Source organism: Ranitomeya variabilis, chromosome 1 (genome assembly GCF_051348905.1).
Source record: "Ranitomeya variabilis isolate aRanVar5 chromosome 1, aRanVar5.hap1, whole genome shotgun sequence".
Taxonomy (NCBI): domain Eukaryota; kingdom Metazoa; phylum Chordata; class Amphibia; order Anura; family Dendrobatidae; genus Ranitomeya; species Ranitomeya variabilis.
Genome location: NC_135232.1, coordinates 589,753,508 through 589,773,726, shown reverse-complemented (window position 1 = coordinate 589,773,726; position 20,219 = coordinate 589,753,508). Strand labels below are relative to the sequence as shown.

At 46.6% G+C, this 20,219-nt stretch overlaps 2 protein-coding genes across 3 annotated transcripts in view; both read left to right on the top strand.

The window, feature by feature from the left end:
- Positions 1 to 7,415: 7,415 nt before the first annotated feature.
- LOC143769567 (dnaJ homolog subfamily A member 1-like) overlaps positions 7,416 to 20,219 on the top strand; it is a 28,284-nt gene continuing 15,480 nt past the window's right edge. The window contains exons 1-5 of one of the 2 annotated variants that reach the window (XM_077258249.1): positions 7,416 to 7,587; positions 10,631 to 10,763; positions 10,911 to 11,091; positions 11,209 to 11,313; positions 11,786 to 12,013. In XM_077258249.1, coding sequence (XP_077114364.1) covers positions 10,632 to 10,763; positions 10,911 to 11,091; positions 11,209 to 11,313; positions 11,786 to 12,013 — 646 coding nt within the window. In that variant the 5' untranslated portion in view covers positions 7,416 to 7,587; position 10,631. Of the gene's footprint in view, positions 7,588 to 9,399; positions 9,486 to 10,630; positions 10,764 to 10,910; positions 11,092 to 11,208; positions 11,314 to 11,785; positions 12,014 to 20,219 lie in introns of those variants that run through there. The other variant, XM_077258257.1, reaches the window with a different exon arrangement.
- On the top strand, positions 14,832 to 18,511 carry LOC143769559 (uncharacterized). Its single transcript, XM_077258237.1, has 2 exons — positions 14,832 to 16,561; positions 17,009 to 18,511. Exons 1-2 carry the CDS (start codon positions 16,106 to 16,108, stop codon positions 17,645 to 17,647), a joined length of 1,095 nt encoding a protein of 364 aa, XP_077114352.1. The 5' UTR covers positions 14,832 to 16,105; the 3' UTR covers positions 17,648 to 18,511.

Genomic DNA, 20,219 nt, shown 5'->3' with positions numbered 1-20,219 from the left:
GAAGCGGATGGGGTGATGATGAGAAAGTCGTCCAAGTATGGAATTACACAGATCCCCTGTTGTCGGATAAAGATTACCGCTTCTGACATGATCTTGGTGAATACTCGGGGAGCCGAAGAGACTCCGAAAGGAAGGACATTGAATTGGTAATGGCTGACTCGCTTGTTTTGGAAAATCGCGAACCTGAGGAACCTCCTGTGGACTGGATGTATTGGCACATGGTAGTATGCATCCCTCAGGTCCAGCGTCGCCATTACCCAGTCCTGACCAATCAGCGGGATTGCTGATCTGATTGATTCCATTTTAAATCTTCGGTATTTTATCACCTGATTTAGAGGTTTCAGGTTATTATGATACGGTGTTTCCCAGAGGGTTTTTTCACCAGAAAAAGGTGGGAATGGTGACCTTCTCCTATTTCCTGATGTGGTACCTGGGAAATTACCTCTGCTTGAAGCAGGTTTAGAATATCCATCATTAGAGATTCTCAAAGTCCTGGAGACTGTAGGGAAGTGATGGTTAGATGGTGAGGGGGAGGACTCTCGAATTCCAATTTTAGGCCCTCCCGAATGGTACGCAGGACCCACTGATTCGTGGTGATCGTCTGCCACTGGAAGAGGAATCGCGAGAGTCGACCCCCGACCGGAGAGCAGTCATTGCTTCTCAGAGGTCTGCTGGGGTTGGGGGACCAGGATATTTCTGGTTTTCCCTCCTTTGGGGTAGCTCCACCGTCCCGATTTGCCTTTGCCCCTGTAATTTTGTTGGGGAGCTTGGCACGGGGGGAACGAAAAAAACGCTTTCTAGGGTTCTTTTGTTCCGGAAGGATTTTCTTCTTATCCGAAGCCTTGTCCAAGATTTCATCCAGGACAGGCCCAAATACATAATGACCCTGGAAGGGTATACCACAAATCTTGGATTTTGAGGTAATATTCCCTCCCCAGGATTTAAGCCACAAGGCCCTTCTAGCCGAATTAGTGAGGACAGCTGATCTAGCGGCTACTCGGACTGATTCTGCGGAAGCGTCCGCGAGGAACTCAGTCATCTCCTGAAGCAAAGGGAGAGAATTAAGAATCTCTTCCCTAGGAGTACCTTGTACCGGGTGATTTTCCAAGGTACGCAGCCAGAGAAACAAGGTTCTGGCTACACATGTTGAGGCCAAGTTGGTTGAAGTGTCCCAAGATTTCCTCAATAAGCTCTCAGTTTTCCGATCCATAGGATCTTTCAGCTGAGAGGAATCTTCAAAGGGTAGAGCCGTTTTTTTTGGTTACCCTTGACACTTGCACATCCACTTTGGGCATTTCTAATAGAGAACAGTCTCCTTCAAGGGGGAAACGATTCTTAAACTCCAATGGGACGTTTAACCCCTTTTCTGGTAGGCCCCACTCATGGAGGATAAGACTTTCAATATTTTCATGAATGGGGAATCCCTTCACTGATTTAGGTCTCAGGCCCCCAAACATGTCATCCTGTACTGAATGGCCCTCAACCTCATCTTCTACTCCCATGGTGCCCCTCACCATGGACACTAACTCTTCCATATCGTCAGAGGAGAAGAGATATTTTTTATTATCAGATTTGGGAGCGGAAGTAGAACCTTCATTCTCCCAACTGTCGTCTGAACCCGAGTTATGTATCTCGCCCGAGTCAGAGTCGGAAACTACCGGGGCCATCTTCCTTTTCTTAGGAGGGGGAGGCTGCGGTGTTGGGGTTTGAGAAAAGGCCACCATGGAGGACTGAACCTCTTGTCTGATGAGGGTTCTGATGCTGTCCATGAGTGAGGTCTGTTCACTACGCAGAACCTCGTCTGTGCATGGTTGGCATAGCTTCTTTTTATGTGTAGAGGGAAGCTTGGATGCACATGCGGCACACTTGCGGCTGGGCATTTTAGCCTTCCTATGGGCAGGGACCTTGTCTCCCTAAAACGAGAGAGAAAGGTGGACTAAGTAACTTAAATAAAAAATGGACAGCAAGGGACATCATCCCACTACTTACAGTAAGGGGGTGTATGTACGCTGGGCTCCGCAGAAGCAGAGAGTAGGGGTTTGTCACCGTCCATATGGTCAGTGGTCCAGTCAGAGGGTCACAGACAGAAGGTCTTACCTGTAGGCTTCCCCAGCCAGGAATAAATACTTATCGAGGCTCCCAGCGAATTTGGTGCTACTCCTCCTTGTTAGCGTCCGTGGGGGGGTCAGAGACGCCCGTCATGGCTGCCGCTCGATGTTCTGGGTGCAGGGGATGCCGGCCGGCGCACGCGGGAGCTTCAGCGTATGGAGCCGAAGAAACCGGAAGTTCGGGTGCACGTCACTTCCGGTGCGCGCGCCACCACCAGCAGCAGTGTGGAGGAAGGAGGAAGCCGGGGAGCTACAGGAGGACCCCGGCGCACCGCACCGCCCTGCTTTGCCTCCCTAAAAAGGCGCGGGTAGGGCGGGTGGAGGTCCCAAGTCACGCGGTGTGAAGGAACAGATGATTGGCCTCGGGGAGACCAAAACATCCAACACCGCGGAGACACCATCACGTGTTTCTCAACGCAGTGATCCAGAACACTGCCCCCATCCCTTATGGGAAATATGCAAATGCATGTAGGATAGCTGCGGAGACACCATCACGTGTTTCTCAACGCAAGCAGTGAATAGCCAGACCTTTCCCCGGGAAGGAACAACCACGGGAAGGGCAGCATCCAATAAAGGAAAACATCCAATACAGGAAAACCACCTATGCCAAGCATGGTATCCATCCACAGACAGCTGTTTCGGGGTGTTTGCCCCTCATCAGTGTGGAGTAGGAATCTGGCTATTAGGAGCAGTGCCTAGTAAAAGGCTGTGAAGGAACAGATGATTGGCCTCGGGGAGACCAAAACATCCAACACCGCGGAGACACCATCACGTGTTTCTCAACGCAGTGATCCAGAACACTGCCCCCATCCCTTATGGGAAATATGCAAATGCATGTAGGATAGCTGCGGAGACACCATCACGTGTTTCTCAACGCAAGCAGTGAATAGCCAGACCTTTCCCCGGGAAGGAACAACCACGGGAAGGGCAGCATCCAATAAAGGAAAACATCCAATACAGGAAAAAAACCTATGCCAAGCATGGTATCCATCCACAGACAGCTGTTTCGGGGTGTTTGCCCCTCATCAGTGTGGAGTAGGAATCTGGCTATTAGGAGCAGTGCCTAGTAAAAGGCTGTGAAGGAACAGATGATTGGCCTCGGGGAGACCAAAACATCCAACACCGCGGAGACACCATCACGTGTTTCTCAACGCAGTGATCCAGAACACTGCCCCCATCCCTTATGGGAAATATGCAAATGTATGTAGGATAGCTGCGGAGACACCATCACGTGTTTCTCAACGCAAGCAGTGATGAGGGGCAAACACCCCGAAACAGCTGTCTGTGGATGGATACCATGCTTGGCATAGGTGGTTTTCCTGTATTGGATGTTTTCCTTTATTGGATGCTGCCCTTCCCGTGGTTGTTCCTTCCCGGGGAAAGGTCTGGCTATTCACTGCTTGCGTTGAGAAACACTTGATGGTGTCTCCGCAGCTATCCTACATCCAAGTCACGCGGTGGACGCGGAGATGGGAGCAGTTCAAAGGAGGAGAGTGGCGCTCACGACCTCAACTGCCCAGCTTCAAAGTAACAGCGCTCCCGATCGCCGGCCACGGCAGCACTATCGGAGAACCTCTTCATGCCCCATAGGGGACAGGAAAAACACTGGTGGTTGCAGGAAGGGGAGGGGTATTTAACCTCTTGTTTCCTGTCCCCTATTAGGGCGGGGAGACAACCTCCGATACTGCTGTCGTGGAAGGTGACTGGAGAAAAAAGCTGTGCACATGGTGCGGAAAAATCATTTCGGAAACGCTGCAGATTTCAAAGAAGTGCATGTCACTTCTTTTGTGCTGATCTGCAGCGTTTTTGCACCCCTACATGATAGAAAATCCGCACAAAAACCGCACTAAGTCCGCATAAAAACCGTGGCAAATCCGCAGCTGCGGATTCTGCCAGGAGATGCGGATTTTGTGCAGTCTATTTGCCAGGTAAATAATCTATCAGAGATATAGCATAGAAGCATCAAGCTACACCTGATATCTGGGAAAATACTTCTTTTTCTTCCACGATTAGGCTATTTATCCTTTTGCATTATATTAACCAAACTTTGACATTTCCAAAATATTGAAAACAGAGAGAAAAAAACTTGCTGCGATGGCCAGGAATCGAACCCAGGTCAACTGCTTGGAAGGCAGCTATGCTCACCACTATACCACCATCGCTTACATAAAGCTTGTATTTTTTACTGGGCACCTCAAGGAATCCCACCCATATGTCCTCCCCCGTGTAACCTGATATGGAGACTACAATGTGGACACGTATCCTGCATATTAACATTCTCCCTCCAGTCTGATAAATGGAAGATGAGGCATCAGGAAAGACGGACCCCCGGAGGACCATTCCTATGTCATCTATGTCTGTATACCATAATCAGAATGCAGCTACATGAGCGAGCAGATCCTTCCTTCTTCTCTTTTTTACATGCCTTGCTTCACTCTGATATTCGGGATATCGTAGCATCGCATCTAAAAATCTCAGATTAATGCCCTCCTGCCATGGCTGCCTCCCCAGACAGTGGTTAGATGTGATTTCCACTCCTACTATCTTGTCACTCTTAAGGAATAGCTAGAACAGCTCCACGTATCTAAGCTTCCTGTGCCTAAAAGTTTGCGCACATGGATTGTAAAAAAGCAGAGAAGCCAGCGCTGCTTATGGTCAGAACGCAAAACATGAAGTGCACATGCACATATTGATTTCTAACAGTATTTAAAAAATGAGACATTTAGCAAACAATTGATCAATTCTTTGAGCCACCCCGCCACGTCACGGCATTCTCATAATGGGGCAGTCCTACTCTACGTTTTTTTATATTCGCTGTGCCATTACAGCCTCCTAAATGTATTAAAAGCAAGACCACATTAAATGCAAGCTGTACCTGAAGCATTTCGGAATCACTCCCATAGCACCAGAAAGAGCAAGCAGAGATAAAGGTTGACCAGGTCTGGACATAGACATTTCAGGTACAACCTCCACACTGCCTAACCAGCATCACAGATGAAGGGTGAGCCAGGCTTGGACACAGGTGCACAATCAAACAAAGCCTACGGCAAGGTAGGGCTGCTGTATGTATGTACAGCAGCCTAGGTCAATCACGACATGGATTGTGCCTAATTATGCAAGGATGGATCATCTGCTCAAATATTGCTGGACTAGTAAAGTTGGGGGACAACACTTAGGGTATGTGCACATGTTGCAGATTCGTGTGCTTTTTTTTTTCGCACAGAGTCTGAAAAATCCGCAGGTAAAGCGCCCTGTATTTTACCTGTGGATTAACAGTGGATTTACCGCATTTTTTTGTGCGGATTTCACATGCGTTTTCACACCTGCGGATTCCAATTATGGAACAGGTGTAAAACGCTGTGGTATTTTCTGCAGCATGTGCACTGCGGATTTTCATAGGTTTACATGGTACTGTACAACGCATGGAAAACTGCTGTGAATGCGCAGCGTCAAATCCGCAATGTGTGCATATACCCTTAACCTCTTAAGACTTGGCAATTTTCTGGGGGGCTTCTGAAAAACATAAGAAAAAACAATCAATAGAGCTGAAATGGTTAAAACCATCCCCACCCCTGTAATTTCATGCCGTTCATTATGTGGTTAAAATGACATAATACATGATTGTCCAGGTCAGTACAGTTACGGCAACGCCAAATACCATATATATTTGTTAATTAATGGTTAAAAAAGTCAGAACTTTGTAATGAAAAATGTTGCTTTGTCTTGCCATTTTCTGAGACATGGAGCATTTTTATTTTTCCATTGATACATTTACATTAAAGGGAACCTGTCACCCCCAAAATCGAAGGTGAGCTAAGCCCACCGGCATCAGGGGCTTATCTACAGCATCCTGTAACGCTGTAGATAAGCCCCCCAATGTATCCTGAAAGATGAGAAAAACAGGTTATATTATACTCACCCAGGGGTGGTCTGGTCCGATGGGCGTCGCGGTGCGGGGCCTCCCATCTTCTTACGATGACGTCCTCTTCTTGTCTTCACGCTGCCGCTCCGGTGCAGGCGTACTGATTTGCCCTGTTGAGGGCAGAGCAAAGTACTGTAGTGCGCAGGCGCCGGGCCTCTCTGACCTTTCCCTCAACAGGGCAAACAAAGTACACCTGCGCCGGAGCTGCGGAAGGAAGAGGACGTCATCCTATGAAGATGGGAGGCCCCGGACCGGACCGTGACGCCCATCAGACTGGAACGCCCCTGGGTGAGTATAATCTAACCCGTTTTTCATTACAAATGCTGTAGATAAGCCCCTGATGCCAGGGGCCTTAGCTTATAGGCTAAAAACGGGGTGACAGATTTCCTTTAATTCCGCTTTGAGATATGTGGAAAAACGTTTGGTGTAAATGCAATGACTAAAAATGACAAAATAAAAATGTAAATTTTATGTAAAAAAAATTTTTAATAACCCCCCTCTTTGCTTACAACACAAAAGTAAAGGAATTAAAAATATATATATTTGGTGTCTCTGCATCCGAAAAAAGTTAACCTGTATAAAAAATGCCATAAAAAAATTGAACTGCAAAAATTATTTTTGTCTTGGTTGCCACACCTCCCCAAAAAAATCTGGCAAAAAAAAAAAAACGAATATAGACAAAAATGGCAGGTCGGTGTGCCGCCACAGAGCGCCATCGCTGGAAAATTAAGCCTAGATTATGGGGAAACAATAGGAAAGTTTTTCAAAACTGTTCAGATTTTTATTTCCAAAGATACAACAAAAATGTAACAACGACCTAAAGAATTCTGTTTCCAGTAATGTTTTCAACGTTTTCAAGCAATGGTGAAAACGAGTTTTTTTTTTTTTTATTATTATTATTTCACCGCACTTCGAATGTCTTTCAGTACATTACGTGGCAAAATGAATGGTGTCGTACAAAACTAGGATTCGTCCAGCAAAAAATGGGCCCTCACATGGCGGAAAAATAAATAAGTCACGGATGTCGGAAGAACAAAAGCGTAAAAATGAAGACTCTGAGGTAAAGTGCGTGTCTGTGTGTCTCTCTGCGTCACCTCCGAGCGGAGTATGGTATTATGAGATCTTATAACTGCGCAAAAGCGGCGCGCATTTTATAGAGTGAGCGTAGTCACTACGGGGGGTGGGGGGTGAGAGGTGGGTGATTCCAGAGGGTTCCATAAGAAAGGCGGGAGATTAGAAAGACGATGACGTAGGGGATATGGGCGTGGTTTCATCCCTGTTTTCCTGTGATTGGCCGTTAGACATGGACCAAAGACATGGGGATGTGAAACCCAGTAGGGCGTGGTTCTAATCTCGTATTAATTCTTGGAGGCTGCAATGGAGGCGTGGTTTAGAACGTAGATAGTCAGCTAAAAGGCGTGACGGTGGGCTGGATATCGTCGTAAAGGGGGCGTGGTAGTGCTTCCAGAGAGTTCGGAGAGGAATTAAAGGTACAGGCGCAGGGTGTTGGTGAGCTGTGACGTGGTTAACTGGATTGGACTGGGGGTCGGGTTACAGGTAAGAAGGAACCCCCCAAAATCTGTTATAGTAGTATGATCTGTCTGTATGATCACAGGGAGTGAGCCCAAGAGCTAGCACTCTGTCGTCACGTGATCAGTGAGGCTGTGGATTGTGGCGGTCTGCTCTCTCTAGGTCGTGTGGACACTACAAAATCTATAGGGGTATCATAGGTGTGCAGGCCGTCCTGTGGACACACTGTAGAATCTATAGGGGTATCAGGTGTGCAGGCCGTCCTGTGGACACACTGTAGAATCTATAGGGGTATCAGGTGTGCAGGCCGTCCTGTGGACACACTGTAGAATCTATAGGGGTATCATAGGTGTGCAGGCCGTCCTGTGGACACACTGTAGAATCTATAGGGGTATCAGGTGTGCAGGCCGTCCTGTGGACACACTGTAGAATCTATAGAGGTATCATAGGTGTGCAGGCCATCCTGTGGACACACTGTAGAATCTATAGGGGTATCAGGTGTGCAGGCTGTACTGTGGACACACTGTAGAATCTATAGGGGTATCAGGTGTGCAGGCTGTACTGTGGGCACACTAGAATCTATAGGGGTATCATAGGTGCGCAGGCTGTCCTGTGGACACTATGGAATCTATAGGGGTATCAGGTGTGCAGGCTGTCCTGTGGGCACACTGTAGAATCTATAGGGGTATCATAGGTGTGCAGGCCGTCCTGTGGACACACTGTAGAATCTATAGGGGTATCAGGTGTGCAGGCCGTCCTGTGGACACACTGTAGAATCTATAGGGATATCATAGGTGTGCAGGCCGTCCTGTGGACACACTGTAGAATCTATAGGGGTATCAGGTGTGCAGGCTGTACTGTGGACACTGTAGAATCTATAGGGGTATCAGGTGTGCAGGCTGTACTGTGGGCACACTAGAATCTATAGGGGTATCATAGGTGTGCAGGCTGTCCTGTGGACACTAAGGAATCTATAGGGGTATCATAGATGTGCAGGCTGTCCTGTGGACACTATGGAATATATAGGGGTATCATAGGTGTGCAGGCTGTCCTGTGGACACTAAGGATTCTATAGGGGTATCAGGTGTGCAGGCTGTCCTGTGGACACTAAGGAATCTATAGGGGTATCATAGGTGTGCAGGCTGTCCTGTGGACAGTGTAGAATCTATAGGGGTATCATAGGTGTGCAGGCTGTCCTGTGAACACTAAGGAATCTATAGGGGTATCATAGGTGTGCAGGCTGTCCTGTGGACACTAAGGAATCTATAGGGGTATCATAGGTGTGCAGGCTGTCCTGTGGACACTAAGGAATCTATAGGGGTATCATAGGTGTGCAGGCTGTCCTGTGGACACTAAGGAATCTATAGGGGTATCATAGGTGTGCAGGCTGTCCTGTGGACACTAAGGAATCTATAGGGGTATCATAGGTGTGCAGGCTGTCATGTGGACAGTGTAGAATCTATAGGGGTATCATAGATGTGCAGGATGTCATGTGGACACGAATCTATAGGGGTATCATAGGTGTGCAGGCTGTCCTGTGGACACTGGAATCTATAGGGGTATCATAGATGTGCAGGATGTCATGTGGACACACTATAGGAGTTTTTAGCTGTGGACTGTCATGTAAACACTATAAACACTATAGGGGTATCTCAGGTGCAGGCTGTCCTTTGGACACTATAGAATCTAGGGGGTATCTTAGGTGTGTGCTATCATTTGGACACTCGTGTTTGTAGTCAGCTCATGGATGGGAACAACTTCTAGGAACTGCCTCCTCCTTATTATTGGGCGGGGAGGGGTGACGCTCATGGGAACTAACTTTCTGCTAGAACTGGTTCTGCGGCTTCCGTCTTCGTTTCCTGTTTTCTTTTCATATTGTAGGCCTAGAAGGATAGTTCTGCAACTTTCCAAGATCTCTGTTTGCCGTAAGTGAACAGAATGCGATCGTAACAGATTCTCTACTGTGAGAAGTTGGGGCAAAGGCTTTATTATTCATGATATGGTAATCGGAACCGACACATTGCCTTTCTTAGCATAGTGGCCATGGATGGTGCCGCAGCTCACTCCCATATAAGTGAATGAGATGCATCTGCAGTACCGTTCTCTGCCACAATATAATATATGGCACTGTGCCACCTCGATCTCCCACTGTGGAGCATGATTTATATAAACCCATTCATTTCTTTGGTAGGGAGACAGACTCATATAGTTTGAACCTGGTGTTGTCAGTGTAAGGCCATCAGGGGGGACTAGGAAGCATGATGGAAACTCCAGCTGCAGTTATGTTTCGCCTGATTGCACCCTCTGGTGCTCTATTAAATGTAAAGTCCTTTTAAATTCTTTACAGTAGATTGGGTGGTCTCATACGCCAGTGGGTAATTATACTTCTAGTCTGTTAGTGTGTAATACTCCTATATACAGTGTGCCTATAAATGATCACTGCTGTGTATATTAGCTCCTGATAAAGCTCCTGTTTCGCCTCAGTCGCCCACGTTTGGGCAGGATTTACTCATTCCATTTTGACCCATGTGTCCCGGGATATCTGGGGCTGTTGGGAATTATGTATTAGAGATGGTAAACTTCTTTTAATCCAGAATCCCTACCACAATATGCTGATAAGAGTTGTAGTCTTCACAGGTTTTGTACTGTAGTCTGACCCTAAAAACTCCATCTCCCATAATGCAGTATGTCACTTGTTGTATGTGGCAAATAGAACTGACCGGATCGGAGATTGCACAATTAAACCCCTTAGATGCCGCGCACAAGAGCGACCATAGCATCTAAGCGGTTAGATGCCTGTAGCAATGCAATGGCTGGGTGATAATGCACAGCTAGGGATTTAAAGGGGTTGTCCAGGACTGAGATATTAATGACCAATCCGTGTCAGATTGGTGGGGGTCCAACACCTAACACCCCCTATGATCAGTTGACTAAAGGAGCTTCGGTCAACAGAAGTACATAGTGTACGGAGGATCGGTGCCAGGTGCGAGACCCCCATTGATCTGACATTGATGACGCATTCTGAGGTTGTAGACCCCTACTTCTCTCACAGTTCAGTATATTTCTGCAGGATGGTGAAGGAAACTGCCTATTACGACATTCTGGGGGTCCCTCCAGCCGCCTCCTTCGAGCAGATAAAGAGGGCGTTCAGGCGCCTGGCGTTAAAGTATCACCCAGATAAGAACCCCAATGCTGGAGAAAAGGTAAGACTGTGTCGCAACTTCGATATAGAGCCATTATTCTACTTCGACACAGCTTTGGATGTGACTGGAGGATGAACCTTTATTTATTTTTTTTTAAAGGCTGGCGCAATAAAGTCACTCCATTTTTACTTACTATTTTTTTTATAGTTCAACCAGATCTCCAAAGCCTACGAGGTGCTGTCTGATTCCCACAAGAGAGACCTGTACGACCACAGCGGCGAGTCGGGGTTGAAAGACGGTCAAAGGAGCCATCATGGCTCGCCTATGGACATATTCAGCGTCTTCTTCGGTGGCGGCTCCAGAAGTCAATCCCAAGGTGACAGGAAAGGTAAAGGAGAGGGACTGGGCCGGAAAAATGAGGTGTTGATCAGTCCCATTCACTGACAGCAAGCAGAGATCTGGGAAACCATTAATTCAGGATTGCGTGTCTGTCAACTGTTCTCAGGTAAAACCGTCACCCATCATCTGGTGGTCTCCTTGGAGGATCTGTACAATGGCGCTACCCGGAGACTCTCCCTCCAGAAGAATGTCATCTGCCCAAAGTGTCAAGGTGAAGTGTTGTAGAATATGGAAGCAATGGGAGTACAAAGATGGCAATGAAAATGGTGTACAGTATTACAGGTTAACCCCTTAGATGCCACAGTCCCTACATCTGCCCCCCTTTTCACACAGCCACAGGGTGTCAATGTCTTGATATGGCAGGTGGGGGCACTAACCATGGCTGCCATCATATTACACCTATTAGGCCCTGCCAGGGGAAGGTACCAACAGGAGATACCCGTGTGACACTGCAGCTTAATACTCTGCAATACAGAAGTATTGCAGTGTATCATATGAGGTCCAGTCAATACAGGTTCCCTTGTGGGACTTTAACCATTAAAAAAAAAAAATAATAATCTGTGTGTTTTTTTTTTTTCTCCTGGAAAAAGAAAATGCTTCAATATGTAATCAATCTTAAAATCAATCTCCGTAATTATCTTTAATTTGCTTGTGTACTAACCCTTTAATTGCTAATTCTGTAGGGTTCGGGGCCCGGCATGGAGCAGGGGTCCAGTGTCCAAAGTGTCGTGGAAGTGGAATGGAAACACACCTCTTAGGGCAAATGCCAGGATTGATGCACACCCTGCAGACCACATGTTCCGAGTGCCGCGGAGAGGGCAAGTGTATCAGGTCACGAGATCGATGCCGTGACTGCAGCGGCCAGAAGGTGATCAGGGAGAAGAAGATCTTGACCGTGCACATAGACAAAGGTCAGTGCTCACCTGCTAAGGACTGCGGCGGAAGCAGTTAATTGTCGGTGACTTTTTAGTCGTCCTCTTTAGATCTGTTTGCTGTCAGGGAATGGAAACCTTTACAGTATGCTCAATGAGGGAAGGGGGTTAAGGACATCACTTATTTTAAAGGGACTCTGTCACCTCAAATTGGCGGGATATTTAAATGACTTTTTACCTGTCTGTTGGGCAGCGTTTCATCTTCATTTCTCCACCCCGTCCGTCTCTGTTGTCCTCAATATGTTAGTGAATTAGAGTACTTGTGCTCCATAGTTGGCTCGTGCGCAATGCAATCTTTGGTCGCGCAGTATGCTTTGCCGAACCGCGGGCAAAGCCGAAAAGCTTTACTGCGCATGCGCTCGCGCAACACAGCTAAATACTTCCGGGACATAGTGCGCGGACGCATGTGCAGTAATGCTTTTCGGCTTTGCCCGCAGTCATTTAAATATCCCGCCAATTTGAGGTGACAGAGTCCCTTTAAGCATTAACCATTAAGCATTTAACCATTTAAGACCCCCGTCCAAGCAAATAGGCTATCTAACGGAGTAAACAAAAATGTCTTTTCTTCCTTGATCCCTTCTCCCAGAAGTCTGTTTTCATCTTCCTGACCGGGCCAGTTTTTACAATTCTGAACTTTATGGGGTAATAACTCTAGAACGCTTCAATGGATCCCACTGATTCTGAGATTTTTTTTTTTTTGTGACATATTGTACTTTGCGTTAGTGGTAACATTTCTTTGATGTGACTTGCGTTTATTTGTAAAAAAAATGGAAAGTTGGCATCTTTCAAACTTAGATTTAAAGGCATAAAAATTAAGTCATATCGCAGAAAACATTTACCGTATATACTCGAGTATAAGTCAAGATTTTCAGCCCATTTTTGAGGGGGCTGAAAGTGCCCCTCTCTGCTTATACTCGAGTCATGGTCGGCGGGTGAGGGGGAGAGACGACGGTCAAATACTCAACTGCTCCTGGCGCGGTTCCTGCATGTTCCATGGTCTCCAGCGCCGGCAGCTTCTTCCCCTTTTCAGCTGTCACATGGTACCGCTCATTAAAGTAGTGAATATGGACTCCACTCCCATAGGGGTGGAGCCGCATATTCATTACTGTAATGAGCAGTACCAGTGAACAGAGGAAGAAGCTTCGGGCGCCGGAGACCATCTGTCCGGGATAAGCTGCCGGGGACCGCGTCGGGAGCAGGTGAGTATTTCATATTCACCTTTCCTCGTTCCACCGCCGCCCCGTCTTCCGCGTCCTCTGCAGTGACTGTTCAGGTCAGAGGGCGCGATGACGTATTAGTGTGCACGCCGCCATCTGCCTGAACAGTCACTGCGGAGAGACGTGTCGCTGAGGAGCAGCGGGCTGCGATGACAGGTGAGTATGTAATTTATTTTTTATTTTTTTATTTTTATTGCAGCAGCATTATAATGTGGCACATTGTTATATGGAGCATCTTATGGGGCCATAATGAACTGCATGGAGCATTATATGGGGCACATTGTCAAATGGAGCATCTTATGGGGCCATAATGAACTGCGGGGAGCATTATATGGGGCATAGTTGTATATGGAGCATCTTTTCAGTAGCTGCTGCAGTTCCCACCCTAGGCTTATACTCGAGTCATTAAGTTTTCCCAGTTTTTTTTCTGGCAAAATCAGGGGGGTCGGCTTATACTCGAGTATATACGGTAATAAATAACATTTTACTCTTCGCCACGACAGCACCCTACTGGAGAGAGGGATCCGCCCCGCAGGAACAGGAAACCTATTGAGAAATAAATGGGGGCGGTCCGCCTCTCCTCCTCAGTTTAGGTTTCCTGTTCCTGCGGGAACGACAGGACTCTTACTGAGAAGACATACCTGGGCTTGCATGCCGCCTGCGCAGTATCCGTGAGAACGGCAGGGGCTGCGGCTCAGAAGCAGCGTCGGGGGAGTTCCGTTAGACGGCTCCCCCCTCGTCTGATGGAGCGGGCAGACGGCCGGGTCCGGGAAAGGCCGACCGGCGTCCTTCCCAGCGTGCGGTACGGCAGCAGGAGCCGGGTAAGGTGACCTTCCAGCGGCCGGCGTGGAATCCCGGGCCGCGCGTGCGCCGACCGCCGCACATACAGGCTACCCCGGAAGTGGTTCTTGGACTTCCGGGGCGCCTAGGCCGGATCCAGGGCGGGGGAGCCGGCACTGATCTGCGCATGCGCGAGAAAAAAAAAAAAAAAAAAACGTTTTGGCGCTCTATTTAAAGCGCTCACTAACGCTGAATCGGCGATGCAGAGATGTCATCCCCAGGTGCCATGGACCCTACAACCGGAGTTCCAGTACCCCCCGCCAAAGATCACGCCAGAGGATCCTCGGACACCGCTCGTAAAAGCGACGGTTCCAGAACAGGATCTCGGCCTTCTGATCCGGTATTATTTGCTTCACTGGGTGAGTTGTGAACTCTACCTATTAAGCTAACGCTGTCTCCCTATCTCTCTCTTTTCCCTTTCTCTCTCTACTTACACGCTTAGAGCAAAAAACGACAAAAAACGAAGCACAGGGAATGTGCCTTGTGTAACCAGCCCCTCCCTGACTCATACCCCAAAAAACTTTGTGAGGACTGTTTAAAAGAAACACAGGGAGCAGCAGTGTCCATTACGGACCTACGGGCCATTATTAGAGAAGAACTAAAAAATATGACCCAGGAAAAATCGCGTAGTTCTAAATCTAAAACGCCAACACTTGTGTCAGACTCCGACAGTGACCAACTGATACTGTCAGATGCCTCCCTATCATCATGTCCAGCGTCATCATCCTCATCAGATTGAGGGACGCTCATGTTTCCCCTTGGACAGTGTGGACAACTTGGTAAAATCTATTCGAAATACCATGGGGTGTGAGGAGTCTAAGGGTGCGCAAACCGCGCAAGAAATAATGTTCGCGGGTTTGGCAGACAGAAAGAGGAGATGTTTTCCGGTTATTCCAGCAGTGAAAACATTGATTAAAAGAGAGTGGGAGAAGCAAGATCAGAGAGGCTTTCTACCCTCAGCCTCAAAACGCAAATATCCGTTTAGTGACGAGGAGCTTCTTACTTGGACCAAAGTCCCTAAGGTCGACGCAGCTGTAGCCTCTACCTCCAAACAATCCACTCTACCTGTGGAGGATGCGGGACTATTGGTCGATCCTTTGGATCGTAAGGCTGAATCATCCCTTAAACGTTCCTGGGAAGCGGCTACAGGGATATTCAAACCTGCAGTAGCCAGCACTTGCGCGGCCCGGTCAATGATCATCTGGATTGATCAGTTAGACCAGCAAATTGAAAAGAAAAGCTCGAGGGAAAAACTAAGAGCAGCCATCCCTTTAATACGAGGAGCAGCGGCCTTTCTGGCAGACGCCTCCGCCGACTCACTCCGTTTAGCAGCAAGATCTGCGGGCCTTGTAAATAACGCAAGAAGAGCCCTATGGATGAAGAGTTGGAAAGGGGACGCGCAATCTAAGTCTAAAATATGCGCAATCCCATGTGAGGGTGAGTACCTCTTTGGTAAAACCTTAGATGAGATACTCACTCAAAAAGGCAAAGGACAGGAAGAAAGCTTTTCCTGAAACCTCTATTCCGTTTTACAGGAGAGCCTTTAAAAGGAGGCCGTTTGGCAAAAGGAGGCAAACGGATAGGTCTACAACATGGACCCCTAAAGACGACAAGCAGAGAGGTACCATGTTTAGAAGACCCAACCCCCCAAAAGACAAATACTGAGGACATACCAGTTGGGGGCAGACTTAAATTTTTCACCACCCAATGGGAGAAGATAACATCTAGCTCGTGGGTTTTAAATATCGTCCGAGATGGAATTAAATTAAAATTCTCTCGTGTACCCCACGAGTCTTATATTATAACAACTCTCAGCTCGCCTATACAGCAACAGGCTTTAGAGCTTGAAATTCAAACCCTAATATCAAAACGGGTCCTAGTCCAAGTGCCAGTGGGACAGGAGGGTAGGGGATTCTATTCTCCCCTATTCTTAATCTCTAAGCCCGACGGTTCTTTCAGAACCATCATAAACCTTAAAAAACTCAATTCATTCATTGAAAATTATACATTTAAAATGGAGTCCATTAGGTCCACCATAAAACTCCTCTTCCCAAACTGTATGATGGGGGGCATTGATCTAAAGGATGCTTACTATCATCTCCCCATTCATAACAGATACCAAAAATTCCTCAGAGTGGCGGTAAAAATCAACAACGAGGTTCGTCACTTCCAGTATGCGGCCTTACCCTTCGGCCTCTCAACAGCGCCGAGGATCTTCACCAAGATAATGCTAGAGGTGATGGCATACCTACGCCAGAAGGAAACTTTGATTGTGCCCTATCTGGATGACTTTTTGGTAATAGGAAATTCAGTTACTCAATGTGCCGATCGTTTGGCTCACGCAATTTCCTCTCTACAGAACCTGGGCTGGATAATCAATACCGACAAATCCAGACTCACTCCGCTTTCCCGTCAGGCGTTTTTGGGGTTCCAGTTAGACTCCATATCTCAAAAGTGTCTCCTGCCGCAGGTAAAAATCCTACTGATCAGACACAAAGTCCTAGCCGCAATAACTAATCCTCGTATATCCCTAAGACAAGCTATGTCGTTACTAGGGTCTCTTATCTCTTGTATACCAGCAGTGAGATGGGCTCAACACCACACTCGAGTCCTACAACATCAAATTTTACAAGAGGATAGACGGTTATTTGGTCACCTAAATACAAAAATAACCTTATCTCAGGAGGTTTTAACTTCCTTAGAGTGGTGGCTAGACTCAAACCATTTGTTGAGTGGGGTTCCATGGGTAATAACGCCATCTCACACCATAACCACTGACGCCAGTCCTCATGGATGGGGCGCTCATATGGGGAACGATTATTGCCAGGGTTTATGGAGCAGGGAAGAAAATTGCAGCTCCTCTAACTTTAAAGAACTGAATGTTGTAAAATACGCCTTATACCATTTCCTCCCACAGATTCGGGGGAAAGACGTCAGAGTCCTGTCCGACAACACCACCACGGTGGCGTATCTAAATCGGCAAGGAGGTACGCGATCAGAGACTCTGATGTCTTCTGCTACGGAAATCTTAAATCTAGCAGAAAGTCACCTAACATCCCTTACTGCATTGCACATAAGGGGAGCAAGCAATCAGCAGGCGGACTTCTTAAGCAGACACACCCTGAGGCAAGGAGAGTGGTGTCTAAACCAGCAGATATTTCTGGACATAATATCTCTTTGGGGCCGTCCTCAGATAGATCTCTTCGCCACAAGGAAAAACAGAAAAGTCCGGAGATTTGCTTCTCTATCTCCAGCGGATCATCCGGACATTCTGGACGCTCTCCAAGCCCCTTGGCAGTTCAGTCTGGCGTACGCGTTTCCTCCGATCATATTGCTTCCTCAAGTTATACGCAAAATCAGGGAAGAAGGGGCGAGAGTTGTACTGATAGCTCCATTCTGGCCCAAGAGACCATGGTTCTCATGGTTACAGACCATGTCGGTCTCAGATCCTTGGGTCCTCCCCTCAACGCCCAACCTTCTCTTCCAGGGTCCGTTTTTCCACCCTCAGGTGGACAATCTACACCTGACGGCCTGGAACTTGAGAGGCAGATGTTAAGATCGAGAGGATTCTCGGGGGGTTTAATTGATACGCTTCTCCATAGTAGAAAACCCTCCACCACAAAAATCTATACAAGAGTATGGAGAAAATTTTTTCAATTCCATACATCTACCGACACATCAGAAATTCCGATACATTCTATCCTGGAGTTTCTTCAAAAAGGGAGAGAACTAGGTCTAACTGTAAACACCTTAAAGGTTCATGTTTCAGCGCTAGGAGCCCTCTATGGCCATAACATCGCGGGGGATAGATGGGTATCCAGATTTATTACGGCCTGCGAAAGAATGAATCCAGTTAACATACCTAGGATTCCACCCTGGGATTTAAATTTAGTCTTACAAGCCCTAACAGACTCTCCATTCGAGCCAATAGACTCAATACCAATTAAATGTCTATCACTAAAAACGGCCCTCTTGGTAGCACTGACTTCAGCTAGGAGAATCAGTGACATCCAAGCACTCTCTATAGATCCACCTTTTTTGTTAACCTTTCAGGATAAGCTAATTCTTAAACCAGACCCTTCCTACCTGCCCAAAGTAGCAAAAAAATTCCACAGGTCACAAGAAATAATCTTGCCCACTTTCTTCAGTAATCCATCCACTCCTGAAGAACAAAAATATCACACTCTAGACGTTAAAAGAGTAGTGTTAAAATACATTGAAAAGACCAGCAGCTGGCGACAGAGTAGGGCTCTGTTTATTTCCTTCCAGGGCGTCAAGAAGGGTCATGGAGTAACAAAAAGCACCTTATCCCGGTGGATCAGAGAGGCTATCAGACTGGCTTACTCCGCGAGGAAAGAAAACCCTCCGGAAGGCATAACGGCACACTCTACCAGAGCGATGGCATCCTCCTGGGCAGAGAGGGGAGACATCCCGATTGAAACTATATGTAAGGCGGCAACGTGGTCAAACCCTTCTACATTTTATAACCACTATAGGCTAGACCTATCGTCAACTTCTGACCTAGACTTTGGCAGGACTGTCCTCAGCACGGTGGTCCCCTCCCTAGGTGATGGTCTCTGAAAGATCTCCAGTAGGGTGCTGTCGTGGCGAAGAGTAAAAAGCCGGATTACTCACCGGTAATGCTCTTTTAGTGAGTCCACGACAGCACCCTCTTACATCCCTCCCTAGATTAATATAATACATATTATTTGAGTAAAATCCTTTTAATCATAAGCAAATAAGTTTAAACAATGAAATAAATGATATTTGCCTAATACTGGCGGTCCTCCGGGTACTCTGAAATCAAAACTGAGGAGGAGAGGCGGACCGCCCCCATTTATTTCTCAATAGGTTTCCTGTTCCTGCGGGGCGGATCCCTCTCTCCAGTAGGGTGCTGTCGTGGACTCACTAAAAGAGCATTACCGGTGAGTAATCCGGCTTTTCCCACATGTCTACTTTACGTGTGTGTGTGTGTGTGTGTGTGTATGTGTGTGTGTGTATATATATATATATATATATATATATATATATATATATATATATATATATATATATATATATATATATATATATATATATATATATATATATATATATATATATATATATATATATATATATATATATATATATACCCAAAAGTGACACCATTCTAAAACCGGCACACCTCAAGCTTCTCAAAACCACATTCAAGAAGTTTATTAACCCTTCAGGTGCTTCACAGGCATTTTTGGAATATGGAAGGAAAAAAATAAACATTTACTTTTCTTTCACAAAAATTTTCCGTAAGACTTTTTTTTTTTTTTTTTTTTTTTTACTTTGACAAGGGTAACATGAGAGTGCACCATACAATTTGTTGTGCCATTTCTCCTGAGCATGCCGATACCCCATATGTGGGGGAAATCTACTGTTTGAGTGCACAGCAGGGCTCGGAAGGCAAGGAGCGCCAGTTCAATTTTTGAATGTAAAATTTGCTGGCACAATTAGCAGCTGCCATGTCTTGTTTGGAGAGCCCCTGATGTGCCTAAATAGTGGAACCCCCCCCCCCCCACAAGTGATGCCATTTTGGAAACTAAACCTCTTAGGAAACTTCTCTAGATGTGTATTGAGCACCTTGAACCCACAAGTGCTTCACAGAAGTTTAAAACGTTAAGCCATAAAAATAAAAAATTTATTTATTTTTTTTCTCCCTCTCCCAAAAGTCGGCGACTTTTGAAAATGACCGATCCGTTTCGCTCAACCCTAGTCATCACAATAGAACCAGACCCCAATCAGAGGACAATAAAGCATTCCTTATCTATGAACTGGTCAATATTTATGGACATAACTGTTCATCACTCATGGTAATTCTGCTTCATGTCACCTGTCTTGTCCATGTTTTTTTTTTTTTCTGGTGTGGTTTCTTTTTTTTTTCTGTGATGTGTTCTGCACAATTATGTGATTCTCCATAATTTCTTTTAGTCTATGTCCGATGAAGAGGCCTGTGTAATCTCGAAACCTTGCAATTTGGACCCCATGTGTGGTTGAAAACTACTTTTGAGGCACAATGCAAAGCTCAGAAGGGAAGTAGGGTCATATTACAGGGCAGATTTTGCTGCGTAGGCTTGACGGTGCCATGTTACACTGAC

Bases quoted from the DNA above. Each gene is read 5' to 3' on its own strand.
- LOC143769559 (XM_077258237.1), top strand. From the start codon at position 16,106: ATGGAGTCCATTAGGTCCACCATAAAACTCCTCTTCCCAAACTGTATG. The intron at 16,562-17,008 runs GTAAAAATCCTA...TTCCTCCCACAG, and splicing joins AAAAGTGTCTCCTGCCGCAG to ATTCGGGGGAAAGACGTCAG.